Source organism: Oncorhynchus nerka, linkage group LG27, assembly GCF_034236695.1.
Source record: "Oncorhynchus nerka isolate Pitt River linkage group LG27, Oner_Uvic_2.0, whole genome shotgun sequence".
Classification (NCBI taxonomy): Eukaryota; Metazoa; Chordata; class Actinopteri; order Salmoniformes; family Salmonidae; genus Oncorhynchus; species Oncorhynchus nerka.
In genome coordinates this window covers 22031420-22051155 of record NC_088422.1, presented here as the reverse complement: position 1 = coordinate 22051155, position 19736 = coordinate 22031420, and the positions used below count along the sequence as shown (strand labels likewise).

The window sequence follows — 19736 nt, the reverse complement described above, 5'->3', positions numbered from 1 at the left end:
TATATTCTCTCCTGTTGCAGACTCACTAGTTTCTGTCTAGTGGTTTGTTCCCATGACATATGGCAGCTCAGCATGAGAGCAACGCACACAGGGCTATTGAGCACCACTCATGATGGGAATACACAGGTGGTGCACTGCATAGGCTTTTAACAGCAGAATCCTCCCCAAAACTCACAGCAACAAATGCCCTTGCCGTTATGTTACTCACCACTGGAGGGCGTACGCAGTCCGGGGGTTAGGACAACCAGTCCTAGGCTTGTGTTCTATAAAATGTGCTCTTGAACACTTCTAGTCAGTAAGCCTTTAGATTGGTAAGACTAGAGGAAGTTTACACCTGATAGTCACCATACTCAATTTAAAATTGCTCAACAAAATTTGAATGCTACTGCTAATCTTTTTTTAATGATTCAAATGGAAAAGTGGAGCTTTTATATGATATTACACCTTTTGAGGTAACATTCAAGCCATGTAAGATTGGCTGCTGTTGGATATACCCATTGAATTCACTTAATAATGCCTTATTAAATGTATAACTGTCTTACCGTATACCCTAATTATGTGTAGGCACAGATGGCGTTCTCTGAGCTACGTAATATACATTTTTGACCCCCAATAATATTGTGGCCCACAGAATAGAGCTCTGTATTCCAACCAAATGAGACCGGACAAGGAGGGTGAGTGGCTTGGTCCATTGTGCTCAACTGCAGAAGTATACAGAGCACTTGGGTCAGAGGTCAAAGTGAAGTTGAATAGGTCAAATCTCCCTCTCTGGAAGGCCACCCATGGAAAGAGTGGGGAAGGTGGTGAAAGCCATAGGAAAGGAAAAACAAAGGTCCGGCTCGAGAGTTTTAACGTGAGAAGGCCAGAAAAGTCCTTAAAAATCCACGACTGGTTATCGCCATCCCTGATTTGACTCAATCATTATGAATTAGTATAACCTTGGCCACTTGTAAATTAACTCGTGCTTTTGGTTTCCAGCAGGGTTCTGCTTCTCTAGCCTGATCCACAACCAGTGTTGTGGAAGCTACTCTGAAATCTTGGTTTACCCATTACTATACACTGGAAGAAGTTAAGCTACACTAAAGCTACCCTGAAGAGAAATATTGTTTATTTAACTAAAGCTACTTTGAAAAAGTAGTTCAGTACTGCACATCCAAGCTACTGTACTTCTGGAAAAATGATCATATCTGAAATGTCACAGACTACATATTGTAAGAACAGATCACTCTGGAGTCAGGTGTTAACAGCAATTTAGCCTACTAAACACAAAAACAATGTTTCAAATGACAATTAGGCAGGTCTGATGATGAAAAATAAAAGGAAATTATTGCCTATTTCCCCCAATATTAAAAAATATATATATTTTTGATCAAAAATGTGTGTAGTTCCCATAGTTAGCTACACCACTACATGGCAAAAAAAAGGTGTTAACAACTGAAAACACGACCTAGATCTGAATTTAGTTCAACTACCACCAAGCAACTACCAAATGTAATTGAATTACTAGTTGAACTACATGTAGTTCACTACTCCACAAACACTGTCCAAGACCATCCTGACTGTTGCACTCCTTTTTTTACTATATCAATCAGTCACTGAATCTGTAGCAAAATAGAATCTAAGCTCGCAAGATCAGGATGGTCATAGCAGGCTACTGCTTCTCAGGAATGAATCTCTCTGGCCCTGTATGCTGCTATAGTAGGAGGACTAGTGTGTAATGTGTTATGCCATAGATAGTCCCTGTATAGAAGCTACTTTATATGATTGGCCCTCGCCAGAGGCGTCACCCACCTATTTATTTTTGAAGGGGCACTTTTTTATCTTCCACCATATCGTCAATATTTTCCACATACAGGTGGATAAAGCTGAGGAGGCCTTTTCACTACAGGGAAAGCCCCATAATGGGGTCCCACTAAAGACCCCCAAGCCCCCATAATGTGCAGATAATATATTTATGTTATATAGGCTGTTATAAGTCTGTTGCCTCATACTTGATGTTTCTATCCAGCTCGTGTTACACAATGGCTCAAAATAGGCTAATAGTGGCTGCGCAATGGTGGATGTCTAAGCTCGATCTCTAATATTTCAATGAACTCGAGCAGGAATGTACGCAGGAATGCTGATGTTTGTTGTCACTCGTTACTGCTCTTTCAGATGCTTTCGACAAAGACGTTTTGTGGGGGTTCACTTGATTCACTCCCAAATATTGGGGCTGTCACACGGGATTTAGCCCCCCAGCAGTGAGGTCGCACAGTGAATGGAGGGCTTGCTTGCTCGTGAGCTGGGTAGTTGATTTCGTTCTCAAATCATTGCCTGTTTTTCCTCCATTCAATGCTTTAAATTACAAGCCTGTCCTTCTGCTGAATGCTTGCAGTCACAGGGTGTTTTGGTTTCTTTCATCTCATTTTGGAGGACCGTGAGATATTATTGTCCCCTGCTTGTTGTTAGATTTGACAGTGGTGTCCATTCACTGAGAAATTGGATGCAATTAAAGAAATTATGCTGATTCGCTACTTGTGTTCGAGGCAGAATAGAGTTTTTGCTGTGTGTGCGGTCAGAGATATGTAGCTTATATAATGATTGGATACTCATGTCTCCGCCCTAACAATGTGAGTCGGGAAGGCAAGCGACAAGCTTAGGTCCAAAATAAGACTGTAGAAATACTTTGGGCTTATTTTGGACAGATTTGCTTCTTCCTCTCTGGCACTGTCCCTGGCTTGCTATGGAGTTACTCCGGGCAACTGCTATGAAAACAAAAACCTAGCAATCACAAGGGATTTTCATGTAGCCTTTTAAGCTAAAATAAGACCAGCCCAGTGCTCAAAATGTTGTTTTCCCTATTTGTGAAACTATAACTAGGTTTCCATATTTAGCGCGTAAAGTAGTCTACATGTTGGATAAAACATGTCAAGACAGGCCTGATTGAAACAGATCATTTGTTGGTAAACGTTCCAAATGTCGACACAACTAAATATGCTACACAAAGTGGGCACGTAAGGAACTCATCATCAAGCTTTGATTATTTGAATCAGCTGTGTAGTGCTATGGCAAAAACCAAGCCGTGCACCCAGGGGGGGCCCCAGGACCGAGTTTGGGAAACCCTGCCCTAATCTCATCATGTAGGCCATACCGACACTGTTTCTGCAAGCTGTTGGCTGGAGCGCACGTGTCAATACCAGTTGGCACATTCGCTACATAATGCCACATTTAGAACATTTATCAGTTTAAAATGCAATGGAAACCCATTTACAGTGACTTCAGAAAGTATTCACACCCCTTGACTGTTTCCACATTTGGTTGTGTTACAAGTTGGGAGTTAATTGTCATTTTTTGTCAACGATCTACACAAAATTACTCTGGAAAGTCATTGGAACAACAAATCTAACATTTGCAACAACAACAAAAAGATTCATAATAATAAATAAACAAATATATATTGATTACATAAGGTTATTTTCCTGCTGAAAGCTGAATTTGTCTGTTGGAAAGCAGACTAAACCAGGTTTTCCTCTAGGATTTTGCCTGTGCATAGCTCTATTCCATTTCTTGTCATCTTAAAAAGAACTCCCTACTCATTGCCGATGACAAGCACACACATAACATGATGGTGCCACCACCATACTTGAAAATATGAAGAGTGGCACTCAGTGATGTGTTGGATTTTTCCCAAACATAACATTGTATTCAAGACATAAATGTAATTTCTTTGCCACATTTGTTTTGCAGTTTTACTTTTGTGCCTTATTGCAAATATGTTGTTTTGGAATATGTTTAGTCTGTACAGGCTTCCTTCTTTACACTCTGTCATTTAGTAACTACAATGTTGTTGAGTTTTCTAATATCACGTCTATTAAACTCGAACTGTTTTAAAGTCACCATTGGCCTCATGTTGAAAGCCCTGAGCGGTTTCCTGCCTCTCTGGCAGCTGAGCTAGGAAGGACGCCTGCACCTTTGTAGTTATTGGGTGTATTGATAGACCAACCAAAGTGTAATTAATAACTTCACCATGATCAAAGGGATATTCAATGTCTGTTTGTTTTATTTTTACACATCTACCAATTGGTGCCCTACTTTACGAGGCATTGGAGAACCTCCCTGGTCTTTGTGGTTGAATCTGTGTCTGAAATTCAATGCTCGACTCAGGGACCTTACAGCTAATTGTATGTGTGGGGTACGGAGATGAGGTAGTCATAAAAAAAAATCATGTTACACACAATTATTGGGCGGCAGATGGCCTAGTGGTTAGAGCGTTGGGCCAGTAACCAAAAGGTTGCTGGATCGAATCCCAGAGCTGACAAGGTAAAATGACAAGGTAAAAATCTGTCGTTCTGCCCCTGAACAAGGCAGTTTAACGTCTGTTCCTCAGTAGACCGTCATTGTAAATAAGAATTTGTTTTTAACTGACTTGCCTGGTGTAATATATATATATTTTAAATAATTGTACACAGAGACCATACAACTTACTATGTGACTTGTTAAGCACATTTTTACTCCTGAACTTATTTAGGATTGCCTGACTCAAGACATTTCACCTTTTCATTATTTATTCATTTGTAAAAATGTCTAAAAACATAATTCCACTTTGACATTTTGGGGTATTGTGTATAGACCAGTGACACAACATCTGAATTGAATCCATTTTCAATTTGGGCTGTAACAAACAACACGTGGAACAAGTTAAGGAGTGTGAATACTTTCTGAAGGCACTGTGACTTGTATTTTTCGATTCGGTACATGGGAATTTAACTGCAAAAGTTTGTTCCACGTGCACTGTGTCATCACGCACAGCCTTTTATCTGCAACAAGCCAATTTGATAGAAACACATCTCTGATGTGAAAATGTATTAAGATTTTAGAATCTTCACATAAATCTGTTGCCAATTATATTGAAACCTAGCTACTGTTGCAATAATAACGGAAATAATTTGTAAGAAATGTAAATAAGCCTAGTTAGGCCTATAAAGTAACAAAGTCTGTAACGTTGTTCCAAATCACACTAACCTCGCCTGACACTATTGTGTTATACATTCTTAATAGATAACAATATAGTAGGCCTAATCAAACGGGCTAACACTGTCTCTGTGAGAAATACAGTGCATTCAGGAAGTATTCAGACCCCTTGACTTTTTCCACATTTTGTTACGTTACAGCCTTATTATAAAATGCATTAAATCGTTCTTTCCCCCTCATCAATCTAAACACAATACAATATAATGACAAAACAATAACAGGTTTTTAGAAATGTGTACACATTAAAATAAAATACTTAAATATTACATTTACATAAGTATTCAGACCCTTTACTCAGTACTTTGTTGAAGCACCTTTGGCAGCGATTACAGCCTCGAGTCTTAGGTATGACGCTACAAGCTTGGCACACCTGTATTTGAGGAGTTTCTCCCATTCTTCTCTGCTGATCCTCTCAAGCTCTGTCAGGTTGGATTGGGAGCGTCGCTGCACAGCTATTTTTAGGTCTCTCCAGAGATGTTAGATCAGGTTCAAGTCCGGGCTCTGGCTGGGCCACTCAAGGACATTGAGACTTGTCCATAATTCACTCCTGTGTTGTCTTGGCTGTGTGCTTAGGGTCGTTGTCCTGTTGGAAGGTGAACCTTGGCCCCAGTCTGATGTCATGAGCAGGTTTTCATCAAGGATCTCTCTGTACTTTGCTCCGTTCATCTTTCCCTCAAGCCTGACTAGTCTCCCAGTCCCTGCCGCTGAAAAATATCCCCACAGCATGATGCTGCCACCACCATGCTTCACCGTAGGGATGGTTTCCAGACGTGACGCTTTGCATTCAGGCCAAAGAGCTCAATCTTGGTTTCATCAGACCAGAGAATCTTCTTTCTCATGGTCTGAGAGCCCTATAGGTGCCTTTTGGCAAACTCCAAGTGGCTGTCTGTTTTACTGAGGAGTGGCTTCCGTCTGGCCACTCTACCATAAAGGCCTGCTTGGTGCAGTGCTGCAGAGATGGTTGTCCTTCTGGAAGATTCTCCCATCTCCACAGAGGAACTCTGAAGCTCTGTCAGCGTGACAATCAGGTTCTTGGTCACCTCCCCGACCAATGCCCTTCTCCCCCGATTTCTCAGTTTGGTTGGTCGGCCAGCTCTAGGAAGAGTCTTAGTGGATCAAAACTTCTTCCATTTAAGAATGATGAGGCCACTGTATTCTTGGGGTCCTTCAATGCTGCAGAAATGTTTTGGTACCCTTCCCCATATCTGTGCCTCAACACAATCCTGTCTCGGAGCTCTACGAACAATTCCTTCAACCTCATGGCTTGGTTTTTGCTCTGACATGCACTGTCAACTCTGGGACCTTATATAGACAGGTGTGTGCCTTTCCAAATCATGTCCAATATATTTAATTTACTGCAGGTGGACTCCAATAAAGTTACAGAAACCTCTCAAGGATGATCAATAGAAACAGGTTGCACCTGAGCTCAATTTCAAGTCGCATACAAAGGGTCTGAATACTTGTGAATACTTATGTAAATAAGGTATTTATGATTTTTTTTTAATGAATTTGCAAAAAAAATCTAAAAACCTGCTTTTACTTTGTTATTATGGAATAGTGTTCGTAGATTGACGAGAAAAAAATCCGATTTAAAAAAAATAAGGCTGTAACAAAATGTGTAAAAAGTCAAGGGCTCTGAATATTTTCCGAATGCAATATTTTCCGAATGCACTGTATCTGAGACCAGTTTGAGATATTTTGCAGTGTGGCTTTAAGACCCAGCGGACCCAGCGGAGAGCCCAGCCGGCGGATTATGCTGCATTAAAAACCAACTGGGAAGGTGGTAATTATCATACCCGACTGGGCACAATCTTTTGAACGCCTATCCAACTCGCAATTACAAGTGGGAAACTCGTCTATCATCCCCGAGCTCCCACTTTTCCCACGGTCAGACCTCTGACGTCACCTACAAAGGAAATTACCTCGATAACAGCATTTTCGGCAGTTAAATGTAGCAACTAAACCTTAGTTATATAGATATATTAACATGGTTTTTGAACACTATAGTTTGTTTAAACGCATAATAGCGACACTTTAGTTCATGGTTGACGCATTTTGTTGGCTATTAGCCAATCGGCGTTTCTCAATGAGTTCAAAGCACGTTAATGCATCCAACTGGTATTTACAACTTCAAATTCGGTATTTACCACCTTCCCACTTTGTTATAAACGCAGCATCAGTTGTTTCTACTACGAATTGTCGCTAGTTATTTGGTGGGAGGCGCTGTAGCCATTTCGCCACTTTAAAGAGAGAAGGAGAACCAACATCCGAGTTCTGGGGAAAATAAATTATCCCAAAGCACTGCATTCAGACAAACTACCCCCACCGCGGCGAAGGAGCACGACTGAACGCAAACTTCGAACTCTCCATGCAGAGCACGCGGAGAGCAGACCAGGACCATCTAACGGGCTTTTGAGACATTTTTCGGTTTCCGTTGTTTCCTTTATTTGCGGTGTATGTGGATGTTGATCGAACAGTTTATGAGAATCTTGCTTGCTCTGCGGTGAGAAGAGAAGTTTGGCTGTTTTCCTAGTCGTAGGGAGACGCGGGAGGTTCGGGGAAAAAGTGGGGGAAGATGGTTTGGAACGCCGCTTTGAGAAGAGGCTTGATGTGCGTTCTGGCGCTCTGGCTCGGTTTTATGTCTGCCCCTTGCAAAGCTCGGATTTACACTAACCATTGGGCTGTACGGATAAACGGGGGACCTGTGTTCGCTGATCGGATAGCAGACAAATATGGCTATAAGAATATGGGACAGGTATGTTTTAAATTGTTCCTCTGTTATATTTTCGTTCCTTTTACATTTTTATTCGAAAGAGTTTAAAAGTCAAATCCTGCACAGTATTGGTGTTTTTTCTTTGATAAATTAAAACTTTTACTTTGTTTTTGAACGGTGGTGTTTTGTTGTCAGTCCAATTGAAGTTCACACGTCATAGTCACCCGGGCCCACACTGGATAGTCCACATCCCGGGCCAGCCTGAACACGCTACCTCTACTCTAAATAATGTGCCTTGAACCCAGGATAGTCTTTCTGGCGTGTGTGTGGCGGGGATCAGCCTGGCACACACGGGATTGACTATGACATGAACAATACGAGAGAGAGGGGGCAGGGGTGCAGTGATTAGGCTCCACACCGGTGGGACAACAGGTGCCCCACAGTTCCGCAGAGCAGTTTTATTGGGCTGTTAGGAGTGGAGAATTTTACCAACAGTTTAATGTCTCGTATTTCATGGCTCAGACCAATATGGGCATCTTAAACTTAGAATCCTTAGTTGCTGTATACATTTTGGATTTATTAATTATTTACAGTTCCAGTCAAGTTTGGACAGCTACTCATTCAAGGGTTTTTAACGAAATAACACATGGAATCATGTAGTAACCAAAAAAAATAGTTAAAAAAAAATCAAAATATATATATTAGAGCCTTCTTTTGCCTTGACAGCTTTGCACACTCTTTGCATTCTCCGAACCAGTTTCACCTGGAATGCTTTTCCAACAGTTTTGAAGGACTTCCCACATATATGTTGAGCATTTGTTGGTTGCTTTTCCTTCACTCTGCAGTCCAACTCATCCCAAACCATGTCAATTGGGTTGAGGTCAGGTGATTGTAGATGCCAGGTCATCTGATGCAGCGCTCCATCACTCTCCTTGTTGGTCAAATAGCCCATATACAGCCTGGAGGTGTGTTGGGTCATTGTCCTGTTGAAAAACAAATGATAGTCCCACTAAGTGCAAACCATATGGTATGGCGTATCACTGCAGAATGCTGTGGTATCAATGCTGGTTACGTGTGCCTTGAATTCAAATAAATCACTGACAGTGTCACCAGCAAAGCACCCACACACCATCACACCTCCTCCATGCTTCACTGTGGGACCCACACATGCGGAGATCGTCCATTCACCTACTCTGCGTCTCAAAGACACGGTGGTTGGAACCAAAAATCTCGTCACAACACAAATGATTGGCTCGAACACATTAAGAAGGAAAGAAATTCCACAAATTAACCTTTTTGTATTCTTATTTCACCTTTATTTAACCAGCTAGGCCAGTTGAGAACAAGTTCCCATTTACAACTGCGACCTGGCCAAGATAAAGCAAAGCAGTGCGATATAAACAACACAGTTACACATAAACAAACACAGTCAATAACACAAAATAAAAATAGAAAAATCTATGTACAGTGTGTGAAAATGTAGGGAGGTAGGTAATAAATAGGCTCTAGAGGTGAAAATAATTACAATTTAGCATTACTACTGGAATGATAGATGTGCAGATGATGATGTGCAAGTAGAGATACTGGGGTGCATAAGAGCAAGAGGGTAAGTAATAATATGTGGATGAGGTACTCGGGTGTACTATTTACAGATTGGCTGTGTACAGTGATCGGTAAGCTGCTCTGACCGCTGATGCTTAAAGTTAGAGGGAGATATAAGGCTTCTTAGATTTTTGCAATTCGTTCCAGTCATTGGCAGCAGAGAACTGGAAGGAAAGGCAGCCAAAGGAAGTGTTGGCTTTGGGGATGACCAGTGCAATATACCTACTGGAGCGTGTGCTACGGGTGGGTGTTGCTATGGTGACCAGTCAGCTGCTAGGTAAAGCACCGCCTTATCTCAAAGACTTATAGATGACTTGGAGGCAGTGTGTTTGGCGACGGATATGCAGTGAGGGCCAGCCAACGAGAGCATGCATGTCGCAGTGGTGGGTAGTATATGGGGCTTTGGTGATAAAACGGATGGCACTGTGATAGACTACATCCAGTTTGCTGAATAGAGTGTTGGGGGCTATTTTGTAAATGGCATCGCTGAGGTCAAGGATCGGTAGGATAGTCAGGTTTACGAGGGTATGTTTGGCAGCATGAGTGAAGGAGGCTTTGTTGCGAAATAGAAAGCCGATTCTAGATTATTTTTGGATTGGAGATGCTTAATGTGAGTCTGGAAGGAGAGTTTACAGTCTAGCCAGACACCTAGGTATTTGTAGTTGTCCACATATTCTAGATAATAGTAAAAATAAAGAAAATACCTTTGAATGAGTAGGTGTCAACTTTTGACTGGTGTGTATATATCATATATATATATATATATATATATATATATATATATATATATCCATTTGTTTACTGAAAAATATAACTTAAAAGCCTCATGAGTTTAGTTAAACTGTCGTACCACATCAGAACCCAACATTTATACATTGTTTTCCTCAAATGTTTGTAAACATCAAATGTAAACACATGGTATAGCTTCAAAACATGGTTAATACTAGAGGTCGACCGGTTAATCAGAATGGCCGATTTAATTATGGCCGATTTCAAGTTTTCATAACAATCTGAAATCAGTATTTTTGGACACTGATTTGGCCGGTTTAAAAATATAAACAAATAAATAAAATAAAAACATTTTAACACCTTTTATTTAATCTTTATTTTACTAGGCAAGTCAGTTAAGAACACATTCTTATTTTCAATGACTGCCTAGGAACAGTGGGTTAACTGCCTGTTCAGGGGCAGAACGACAGATTTGTACCTTGTCAGCTCGGGGGTTTGAACTTGCAACCTTCCGGTTACTAGTCCAACTCTCTAACCACTAGCCTGCCGCCCCATAAAAAACAATCATAATCACTAGTTATAACTACACATGGTTGATAATATTACAAGTTTATCTAGCTTGTCCTGCATTGCATATAATCAATATGGTGCGTAACGTTGCTCCAATGTGTACCTAACCATAAACATCAATGCCTTTCTTAAAATCAATACACAGAAGTATATATTTTTAAACCTGCATATTTAGCTAAAAGAAATCCAGGTTAGCAGGCAATATTAACCAGGTGAAATTGTGTCACTTCACTTGCGTTCATTGCACGCAGAGTCAGTGTATATGCAACAGTTTGGGCCGCCTAATTTGCCAGAATTATGACATAACATTGAAGGTTGTGCAATGTAACAGGAATATTTAGACTTATGGATGCCACCCGTTAGATAAAATACGGAACGGTTCCGTATTTCACTGAAAGAATAAACGTCTTGTTTTCGAGATGATAGTTTCCGGATTGGGCCATATTAATGACCTAAGGCTCGTATTTCTGTGTTTTATCATGTTATAACTAAGTCTATGATTTGATAGAGCAGTCTGACTGAGCGATGGTAGGCAGCAGCAGGCTCGTAAGCATTCATTCAAACAGCACTTTCGTGCGTTTGCCAGCAGCTGTTTATGACTTCAAGCCTATCAACTCCCGAGATTAGGCTGGTTTAACCGATGTGAAATGGCTAGCTAGTTAGCGGGGTGTGCGCTAATAGCGTTTCAAACGTCACTCGCTCTGAGACTTGGAGTGGTTGTTCCCCTTGCTCTGCATGGGTAACGCTGCTTCGAGGGTGGCTGTTGTCATTGTGTTCCTGGTTCGAGCCCAGGTTGGAGCGAGGAGAGGGATGGAAGCTATACTGTTACACTGGCAATACTAAAGTTCCTATAAGAACATCCAATAGTCAAAGTTAATGAAATACAAATGGTATAGAGAGAAATAGTCCTATAATTCCTATAATAACTACAACATAAAAATTCTTACCTGGGAATATTGAAGACTCATGTTAAAAGGAACCACCAGCTTTCTCATGTTCTGAGCAAGGAACTTAAACTTTAGCTTTCTTGCATGGCACATGTTGCACTTTTACTTCTCCAACCCTTTGTTTTTGCATTATTTAAACCAAACTTAACATGTTTCATTATTTATTTAAGGCTAAATTGATTTTATTGATGTATTAAGTTAAAATAAGTGTTCATTAAGTATTGTTTGTAATTGTCATTATTACAAATAAATCAATTATAAAAATCGTCCGATTAATCGGTATCGGCTTTTTTTGGTCCTCCAATAATCGGTATTGGCATTGAAAAATCATAATCGGTCGACCTCTAGTTAACTATACATTTGATATCCTGGATGGTCAGTCCTTGCATCCATAGCTCTGTCTGCATTTGAGTGGTTACATTTCTTCAGCCCAATCCTTAGCTTTTTAGCGAAACGGGCAGGGACAGCACTTTGTTTCAATTAAGGATTCTAGCTTTAACGCATACTTTAACCAAATGAGCTGCAAGATTAATATTTTAATAACCTTATAAAATTACAAGCGGCTGAGATTATAAATGGCCACAGTAAAGGAAGGAAGGATGGAAAGCATGCATTGACGTTGCCAAGGGTTTGATAATGTGAATTGCTCTGAAAGTATCAAACTATTCTGCATATCTGTTATGGTGTGTGCCTGTTGATGTCATTCCTAAGTAACGTCTACTGTCTCCACCAACCCTCCCCACTCCAATCCATAACTGCTGTCAGGTACAATACTGGAAACAAAATGCAATAGTCAAGAGGAGATATGGGCACACTTGCTGGATTTAATTGTGATGTCATTTTGTTCAACAATTCTCCTTGTAATCAGAGAGGCCCATGCAAGTTCAGAGTAGGCAACATTTGGTTGCTTAGCGACACACATTTAAGAGGGTGGTCTATATGGGAGAAATATCTAGCAATGACTAAACCAGGCAATCCAAAGCGCTCTCTCTCCACAGAGAAGGCAATACTACATATTCTGACAGGTGGAAAATTGCTGTTGTGGACTAGGATAATCACAGGGACATCCTGCCCTCACACCTCCCGCCCCTCTTCTCCATAATTATATGGTGCCCATATACCAGCCAGCCCTCCTTTATAGAACTGAGAGTCTTATACCCCCCCATTCCCCTTTTAATCTTACCGTATGCTTCCCAGTCGAAACAGTTAGTGCATGTTTTAGGTGTTAGGCATAGTAGTAATGGTACGAACATTATATTTTAGCTAGATGGTTAAAGCTAGCTAACAAGTGTGTTAGGGTGATTTCCATGTTAAAGGACCCATGAGCACCTACGTGAAGTTCGTAGGAGCACATCAAATTGGGTGTCAAATGACAGCCAAGAGTATCTTTTTGGGAAATTAAGGCATAGATACATTTTTCAACCATTTTCCGTCTTCTAAATTAGGCATAAGTAATGGATTTAACTTCTGGTCAAACAGATGGAAAAAGGGATTTTCGAAAACATCTACCAGAAAGTCTTTAAAGGGTATTAGAAATAAACAATTTTGACGTAAAGATCCCTGCCAACCAATATCAATGCTTAAATTTAGTTTTGGGGAAATGATTTGCCTATTGTATGTTTAAGGAACATTGCCTTGTAAATCCGTTACCAAAAACCTACATTTTCTAATGGAGGGTAATTTTAAGTTAATTGAATTAACAAGTAAAGGTAGACCTACCAATTAGTTAGTGTTTTTACTGAAGTACATTTTTGTTTATGGATTACTAAGTGATTTAAAACTCAGTAACGGATTTACTACTCAGTACCGGACTTACTGCATTGGCTACAATACAAAATAATAGTAGTCACTAACCACAGTTGCTTCACCTGCTTACTGTCCTCCCTTCCACTGGCATCCAGTTATGTTCAGCTCATAACTGTTTTCTGTCATCTGAAATTGGAATTGGGTCAATTTGCCCTGGCCTTGGTTTCAACGTCCACAGACGTCATTTTTTGGGACGGTCTGAACCGGGTCTTGATTTCAGCATCCACAGTTTATTAAATAATGTAATTTCTGCATTCTTTCTGCAGATATCTTTTGTGAAACATTGTTGTGAGTTACCTGAAAGGATATAGGGGCTTGATACAGTCCCTTGGGTAGCTCCTCTAAAGCCCTGGGTCAATGGGAAGGGTATATGACACCTGGCAGCCATTGCTGTTTGATAATCTGCCTCTGAATTATTAAAGTTAATCACACTTCGCCTGCCTCATGTCTGTCTTTCTTATTTTGGAGGTTTGTGGTTCACAGGTTACATTGTTTAATTCCTCTGTCTTACTTCGTTGACGTTTGAATGCAACCAGTGTTTTTACTGTAGACTGATCGTGGTGTGTTTTTTTTCTCGGTAGATTGGCGACCTGAAGGACCATTATCACTTCTTTCACAGCAGGACCATCAAAAGGTCAACTCTCTCCAGTCGCGGTGGCCACAGCTTCCTCTCGATGGAGTCCAAGGTAAGCCTCGCCTCACCGTGCTGGCGGGCCACCCCACCAGGTCATCGACACACGCCTGCATTATTGATGAGTCACAGAACACCACCCTTGGTCTCGCCCTGATGATGCGTACATTACAGGGCACAACTGTAGTTCAGTACACCGATGGAAAGTCTACCAGCCATAGCACTGCTGAGCATAGTTGTCATTCAATGAGAGATCTTTGATGAATTATGTATTATATACTGTTGCTGGATATGTTGGCCCTTTTCAACGTTGACTCTGTTTATTACACAAGACTCCCCTTGGGGCAGGAGGCAGTTTGCCATTGATAGACCAGTGTTCTTCTCTTTCCTCTCTCTCCCTTTCTCCCTTCTTCCCCTGAAGTTTCTCTCCTGTGTGAAGGGTTGACAGGGATGATGTCAGCTGGGTCTGCAGTCTGAGCTGGGAGTCTTTCTGCTCCCATCACTATTGTACAGGGATCAGTGTCATATCATTACCATTCTGATGCCAGTATCATTTCACTGCTGTTTTCGGGCTGCTCTCTATCATGGATGCACTGGGGTCAGTCCGTGGAGCCGGTTATAGAAATAATCACGTTGTTATGCTTAGTTGTCTAATGACAGTCATCTGTACGTGTGTGAGTCAGTTGGGTGTAGTGGACACACCTTGTGTGTGTGCGCGCTGTGCGATCTACCTGTTGGCACGCAGGTCTCCATGGTGACAAGGCAGTGATAATGGCTTTATGGCTTGCTGACGCACCGCCTGGCGCATGTGGGACACGGTCAAAGGTCATGGCTGTCAGTAAGTTACCAGCCCAAGGTCGTCGGCTTGGAGAGCGGGTGTATGACTAACCTCACCCGAGTGACATTTGGCCCCATTTTCAGACACTCAAAGTACACTGAACAAAAATGTGAAATGTAAAGTTTTTCGTTTCATGAGCTGAAATAAAACATCCCAGCAATTTGATTAAATTGACTAAGCACTATGATCATTACAAAGGTGCACCTTGTGCTGGGGACAATAACAGGCCACTCTAAAATGTGCAGTTTTGTCACACAACACAATGCCACAGATGTCTCTGTGGCAGATGTTGAGGGAGCATGCAATTGGCATGCTGACTGCAGGAATTTCCACCAGAGCTGTTGCCAGGTAATTTTATGTTAATTTCTCTACCATATGCTGCCTCCAACGTTTTTAGACAATTTGGCACCATGTCCAAATGGCCTCACAACTGCGGACCACGTGTAACCATACCAGCCCAGGACCTCCACATCTGGCTTCTTCACCTGCGGAATTGTCTGAGACCAGCCACCTGGAGAGCTGATGAAACTGTGGGTTTGCACAACTGAATGATTTCTGCTCAAACTGTCAGAAACCGTCTCAGGGATGCTCATCTGCATGCTCGTTGTCCTCACCAGAGTTTTGACCTGACTGCAGTTAAGCGTCATAACTGACTTCAGTGGACAAATGCTCACCCTCGATGGCCACTGGCACATTGGAGAATAGTGTTTTTCATGGAGGAATCTCAGTTTCAACTAGAGGAACGACTAATCGGCATGGCTGATTAATCTGGGCCGATTTCAAGTTTTCATAACAATCGTAATCTGCCTTTTTGGATGCTGATTACATTGCAAACCATAAGGAAACTACGTGGCAGGCTTGACCACTTTTTACGCAAGTGCAGCGTCAAAAGGACTTTGTGGCTGCAATGAGCCAGGGTAAGTTGCTAGCTAGCATTAAACTTATCTTTATAAAAAAACAATCAATCGATCACTAGTTAACTACACATGGTTGATGATATTACTAGGTTAACTAGCTTGTCCTGCGTTGCATATAATCAATGCAGTGCCTGTTAATTTATCATTGAATCACAGTCTAATTCAACTTCGTCAAACGGGTGGTGATTTAACAAAAGTGCATTTGTGAAAAAAGCACGTTCGTTGCCCAAATGTACCTAACCATAAACATCAATAACTTTCTTAAAATCAGTACACAGAAATGTTTTTTTTTTGTTAACCTGCATATTTAGTTAAAAGAAATTCATGTTAACAAGCAATATTAACTAGGGAAATTGTCACTTCTTCTTTTGCGTTCAGTGCAAGCAGAGTCAGGGTATATGCAACAGTTTGGGCCGCCTGGCTCATAGTGAACTGTGTTTCTTCCTAACAAGGACCGTAATTTATTTGACAGAAGTTTACATAATTATGACATAACATTGAAGGTTGTGCAATGTAACAGCAATATTTAGACTTCGGGATGCCACCCGTTAGATAAAATACGGAAGGGTTCTGTATTTCACTGAAAGAATAAATGTTTTGTTTTCGAAATGATAGTTTCCAGATTTGACTATATTAATGACCTAAGGCTCGTATTTCTGTGTGTTTATTATATGATAAGTCTGATTTGATAGAGCAGTCTGACTGAGCGGTGGTAGCAGCAGGCTTGTAATCATTCATTCAAACAGCACTTTACTGTGTTTGCGAGCAGCTCTTAGCAATGCTTGATGCACAGCACTGTTTGACTTCAAGCCGATCAACTCCCGAGATTAGGCTGGCAATACTAAAGTGCCTATAAGAACATCCAATAGTCAAAAGTATATGAAATACAAATGATATAAAGAGAAATAGTCGACACGTCATAATTCCTATAATAACTACAACCTAAAACTTCTTAACTGGGAATATTGAACCACCAGCTTTCATATGTTCTGAGCAAGGAACTTAAACGTTAGCTTTTTTACAAGGCACATATTGCACTTGTACCTTCTTCTCCAACACTGTTTTTGCATTATTTAAACCAAATTGAACACGTTTCATTATTTACTTGAGACTAAATAGATTATATTTCTGTATTATATTAAGTTAAAATAAAAGGGTTCATTCAGAATTACAAATATATTACAAATATATTTGAAAATCGTCTGATTTGTAATTGGTATCGGCTTTTTTTGGTCATCATAATCGGCCGACCTCTAGTTTCAACTGTATTGGGCAGATGAGAGTGTGTATGGCGTCATGTGGGCGAGCGGCTTACTGATGTCAACGTTGTGAACAGAGTGCCCCATGGTGGGGTTATGGTATGGGCAGGCATAAACTACCGACAATGAACACAATTGAAATTTGAATGCACAGAGATACCGTGACGATCCTGAGGTCCATTGTCGTGCCATTCAACCGTCGCCATCATGTTTCAGCATGATAATGCACGGCCCTATGTTGCAAAGATCTGTACTCAATTCCTTAACTGATAATGTTCCAGTTCTTCCATGGCCTGCATACTCACCAGACAAGTCACCCACTGAGCTTGTTCGGGATGCTATGGATCAACGTGTACGACAGCGCGTTCCAGTCCCTGCCAATATCCAGCAACTTCGCACAGCCATTGAAGAGGAGTGGGACAACATTCCACAGGCCACAATCAACAGCCTGACCAACTCTCTGCGAAGGAGATGTATTGTGCTGCATGAGGCAAATGGTGGTCACACCAGATACTGAGTGGTTTGATGATCCATGCCCCTACCTTTTTTTTGTTTTTAAAGGTATCTGTGACCAACAGATACATGTCTGTATTTCCAGTCATGTGCAATCCATAGATTAGGGCCTAATTCGTTTATTTCAATTTACTAATTTCCTTATATGAACGGTAACTTAGTAAAATCTTTGAAAATGTTGCGTCTATTTTTGTTCAGTGTAATCACTGATTATAACAGATTTGGATAGGTATAGGCAAGGACGCCCATCACTTTCCTTCTATCTATACTTTCATGTCAGATCAGTGATCCCATCAAGGAAGGAAGCATTTCTAAAGTGCCATTTCAGCTGACACTTCTAAAGTATAGCTGGATTTTTTTGGGATCCTGGTTGCCCTTGGTTACAGACGAAGTCAGCAAGAGAGAGCCACCTCCAAATCCTTAAGAAGGGGGAATGCAGAAGCAGTTGTATTTCAGGAGTCCAATTCACCATCTGGAGAGGGAGGATCCGTCTTCTCTCCGTCTCAGTGGACTCTCAGGTCAGTGGTGGAACTAATGGAGGACTGGCTGCCGGCGGTCGGACTTCCTGTCTAGGTGACGGTCTGAGGACCGCCGCATTAGGCTTACCGCTTATCATCCGTTACACAAACACACATGGACATTGGGTGGGCAGACAGACAGGGAGCTCTAGACAGACACACACGCGTATAATGATGGCTCTGCTGTTCTGAGCTTAATGAGGTGTGTAAATGGTTGCTTTGAAACTGATGACAGACTTGGTGAAATGAGCAGAGACTTGTGCCTGCTCTGTCTTCACATGATCATTGCCATCCATCATTGTTACAAATGTTTTATTTTTTGACTTAATTACATTCTGGCTTATGAAATCTTTCTCCCTCAGTCCCCCCCCCCCCACCCCTTCTTTCTGCCTGTTTTTCCTCATTCTATCCCCCCTTTTATAACACCCTTTTCTCTCCTCTATCTCTCAATCACACACTCTCTCTTTCTGCCAGTGTTTTTTCTGTGTCCATCCCTCATCTCATTTCCCTCTGCTCTCTGGAGAAACTGACAGATTGTTTTAGTTGGTCATACCTCACTCTGATAGGATTTTTTTATTTCACTCCCTCTTTCTTTTTAGCTTTGTATGAATGTTAGTCGATCACCTCCTTCTCTGGTTTGTTATTGTTTTACCTGAATGATTTGGCTACCTTGGGTAAAAGTGAAAGGCAGCAGTCGTTACAAAAATAATCCTTACCCAACATTCCCAAATTTCTGAGATGAGCTTACCAAGGAATTCCTTGAAAGGAATCCATTAGGTTTGAGATATTGATTGTGACCTGAGAAATTTGTATGCGTGTTCACATAGTGGGGCAAAAAAGTATTTAGTCAGCCACCAATTGTGCAAGTTCTCCCACTTAAAAAGATGAGGCCTGTAATTTTCATCATAGGTACACTTCAACTATGACAGACAAAACAAGAAAAAAAATCCGGAAAATCACATTGTAGGATTTTTAATGAATTTATTTGCAAATTATGGTGGAAAATACGTATTTGGTCACCTACAAACAAGCAAGATATCTGGCTCTCACAGACCTGTAACTTCTTCTTTAAGAGGCTCCTCTGTCCTCCACTCGTTACCTGTATTAATGGCACCTGTTTGAACTTGTTATCAGTATAAAAGACACCTGTCCACAACCTCAGTCATACTCCACTATGGCCAAGACCAAAGAGCTGTCAAATGACACCAGAAACCAAATTGTAGACATGCACCAGGCTGGGAAGACTGAATCTGCAATAGGTAAGCAGCTTGGCTTGAATAAATCAACTGTGGGAGCAATTATTAGGAAATGGAAGACATACAATACCACTGATAATCTCCCTCGTTCTGGGGTTCCACGCAAGATCTCACCCCGTGGGGTCAAAATGATCACAAGAACGGTGAGCGCAAATCCCAGAACCACACTGGGGGACCTAGTGAATGACCTGCAGAGAGCTGGGACCAAAGTAACAAAGCCTACCATCAGTAACACACTACGCCGCCAGGGACTCAAATCCTGCAGTGCCAGACGTGTCCCCCTGCTTAAGCCAGTACATGTCCAGGCCCGTCTGAAGTTTGCTAGAGACCATTTGGATGATCCAGAAGAAGATTGGGAGAATGTCATATGGTCAGATGAAACTTGTTGGTAAAAACTCAACTCGTCGTGTTTGGAGGACAAAGAATG

The 19736-nt window shown here is 41.3% G+C and overlaps 1 protein-coding gene across 4 annotated transcripts in view; it reads left to right on the top strand.

Annotated features, from left to right (window-relative positions):
* The first annotated feature begins 7222 nt into the window (after positions 1-7222).
* pcsk5b (proprotein convertase subtilisin/kexin type 5b) overlaps positions 7223-19736 on the top strand; it is a 65764-nt gene continuing 53250 nt past the window's right edge. For 3 of the 4 annotated variants that reach the window (XM_029637325.2, XM_029637324.2, XM_029637323.2), the window contains exons 1-2: positions 7228-7765; positions 13959-14063. In XM_029637325.2, the coding sequence (XP_029493185.1) occupies positions 7586-7765; positions 13959-14063 (285 nt within the window). In that variant the 5' untranslated portion in view covers positions 7228-7585. Of the gene's footprint in view, positions 7766-13958; positions 14064-19736 lie in introns of all 4 variants that reach the window. The other variant, XM_065011457.1, reaches the window with a different exon arrangement.